Here is a 2,181-nt window from a genome sequence, read left to right on the forward strand (position 1 = left end):
CTATAAACAAATAAACAAGTGTACAGTGAGAGATACGTAAACATATCATGATGTACACAACCGACCTGTCTATTGATTAATTAATAGACAGGTCGGTTGTGTACATCTGAGTTAAGCTTCACCTCTTCGTTTTATTGCTCTATGGCCTGTAGTAAAGGATAAGCGTACATCACTATAACCTCATTGGTTATATTTCTATGACAAGACTAATGTCGTGTGTAAATATTTCTATAATTATATAGATAAACGTTGTAAATTGTTCTATGAAATTCTCAAGTTTTTCTTAAAAACGCAAAACTATTAAATTTTTTTTCCAAATTAAGGAAGGTTATGCTGTTCAAAGTTCCGAAAAAATTCTAAATTGTGTTCACAACAACAAACTTGTAAGTTGAAAGTTCCTAGAAAAATGTTGTTGATGTTGTCAATTTCATGTTTTACTCATTGTAGCTCGGTGGCATTTCTCTGTGCGCGAGACAGCTGTGTGAAAATACCGCGGAGAATTGTATAAAAGGATGAGAGTAACCTTCTCTTCATCAAACCGTTTAGCAACACTGTTCAATCAACAATGAGAGCTTTTGTAAGTAATAACTAAGTTTAAACTGGGAAATGTACAGTGGGACCCAAAAACGATGGAATACGAAAACAAATGTTTTGTGGTCATCTCAAGTTTTGATTTAGTCCAATAAACAGGAAACACAGTGAGCAGACCAATTTAACTTAATAAGTTGATTTTGGCGCTACTGGTAAAAATATTTGCTTTACAACAACATAAAATATGCTTAAGATTATTTAAAATTTGTCTTCCTATTACTTAACTTTTTTTGAAAAAGTAATTTTTGATTTTAATGATGGAGTACCTTTAAGGATATATTGCATGGCAGTAGAAAAATATAAATATATATATTTTCCTTGTTACCAAATTAATTTCAGGTGGTTGTCTCTTCCCTTCTTGCTGCCTGTAAAGGACAGATATACAGCAATGGTATCATCAATGGAGTCTCTGCTTATGCTGCTCCCTTGACTGTTTCCTCTTATCAAGCTGCTGCTCCTGCTGTTCCTTCAGTTACCAGCTCCCAATACCGTTCCGGGGATGAATATGGAAACAACGCCTTTGGATATTCCAACATCAACTCTGCAAGACAAGAGCAGGGAAATGATGCTGGAGTGACTGGGAGCTACAGTTATGTTGATGAGGCTGGAAGTCATACTGTCTCCTACATTGCTGATGCTCTTGGATACCGTGTTACAGGTCACTCCAACCTTCCCATTGCTGCTGCTGGATATGGTAGACATCGCAGGTCCATTGGTTATGGTGCTTCTCCTTATGCTTTGAACTATGGAGTCCCTGCCTATCCTGCTCCTTTGACTGTATCCACTTATCAAGCTGCTGCTCCTGCTGTTCCTTCTGTCACCAGCACCCAGTTCCGTTCCGGGGATGAATATGGAAACAATGCCTTCGGATATTCCAACATCAACTCTGCCAGACAGGAACAAGGGAATGATGCTGGAGTGACTGGAAGCTACAGTTATGTTGATGAGGCTGGAAGTCATACTGTCTCCTATATTGCTGATGCTCTTGGATACCGTGTCACTGGAGCCACCAACCTCCCAGTGCCCGCCAGGGGCTACTTGCACAAGAGGTCTGTTGGCGATTATGCTGTCCCTATTGCCACCTATGCCGGTGCAGAAGCTCCAGCAAGGGAAGCTGTTCTTACCACCATCCAACTGAATCCTGGACATGCTACCTTCTACAGAGTAGACTAAAACTAAAGAAACTGATATCCTACTCTCCGGGAATTAAACCTACCAGTGCAATATACTTATACAGGGGGAAACACAAACAGGGAGAATACCAAACAATCATTGTTAACTGTGTTGAACATAGTCGGTTTTGATAAAAATAAATAATAAATCTCAAATAGCAAATATTTTGTGATTACCTGTTCATTTTAAGAAATGCATGTGTCCAACTTTTATCCCTATTGAAAAATGTCAATTTAAAAACCAGCAATTTCATTAATGGTAAGAAACATCTAGAAAATTCACCGGAAGAAAATTTCTATGCAATCGTTGCCAATTCAAATTTTAACTTTGTAATTCTGAGCAATTTTATGTTTCTTTATGCACAAAAAGGAATTTGGCACAAGGAAACACAATTATTGAACAAATCTGTGCAAACAA

General features: G+C 37.9%; 1 protein-coding gene across 1 annotated transcript; it reads left to right on the forward strand.

Moving 5' to 3' along the window:
- The first annotated feature begins 465 nt into the window (after positions 1 to 465).
- Positions 466 to 1,926, forward strand: LOC111704439 (uncharacterized). The gene is made up of 2 exons (XM_023476679.1): positions 466 to 577; positions 931 to 1,926. Exons 1-2 carry the CDS (start codon positions 566 to 568, stop codon positions 1,762 to 1,764), a joined length of 846 nt encoding a protein of 281 aa, XP_023332447.1. The 5' UTR covers positions 466 to 565; the 3' UTR covers positions 1,765 to 1,926.
- The last annotated feature ends 255 nt before the right edge of the window (positions 1,927 to 2,181 follow it).

The sequence above is a fragment of the Eurytemora carolleeae genome, unplaced genomic scaffold, assembly GCF_000591075.1.
Source record: "Eurytemora carolleeae unplaced genomic scaffold, Eaff_2.0 scaffold127, whole genome shotgun sequence".
NCBI lineage: Eukaryota > Metazoa > Arthropoda > Copepoda > Calanoida > Temoridae > Eurytemora > Eurytemora carolleeae.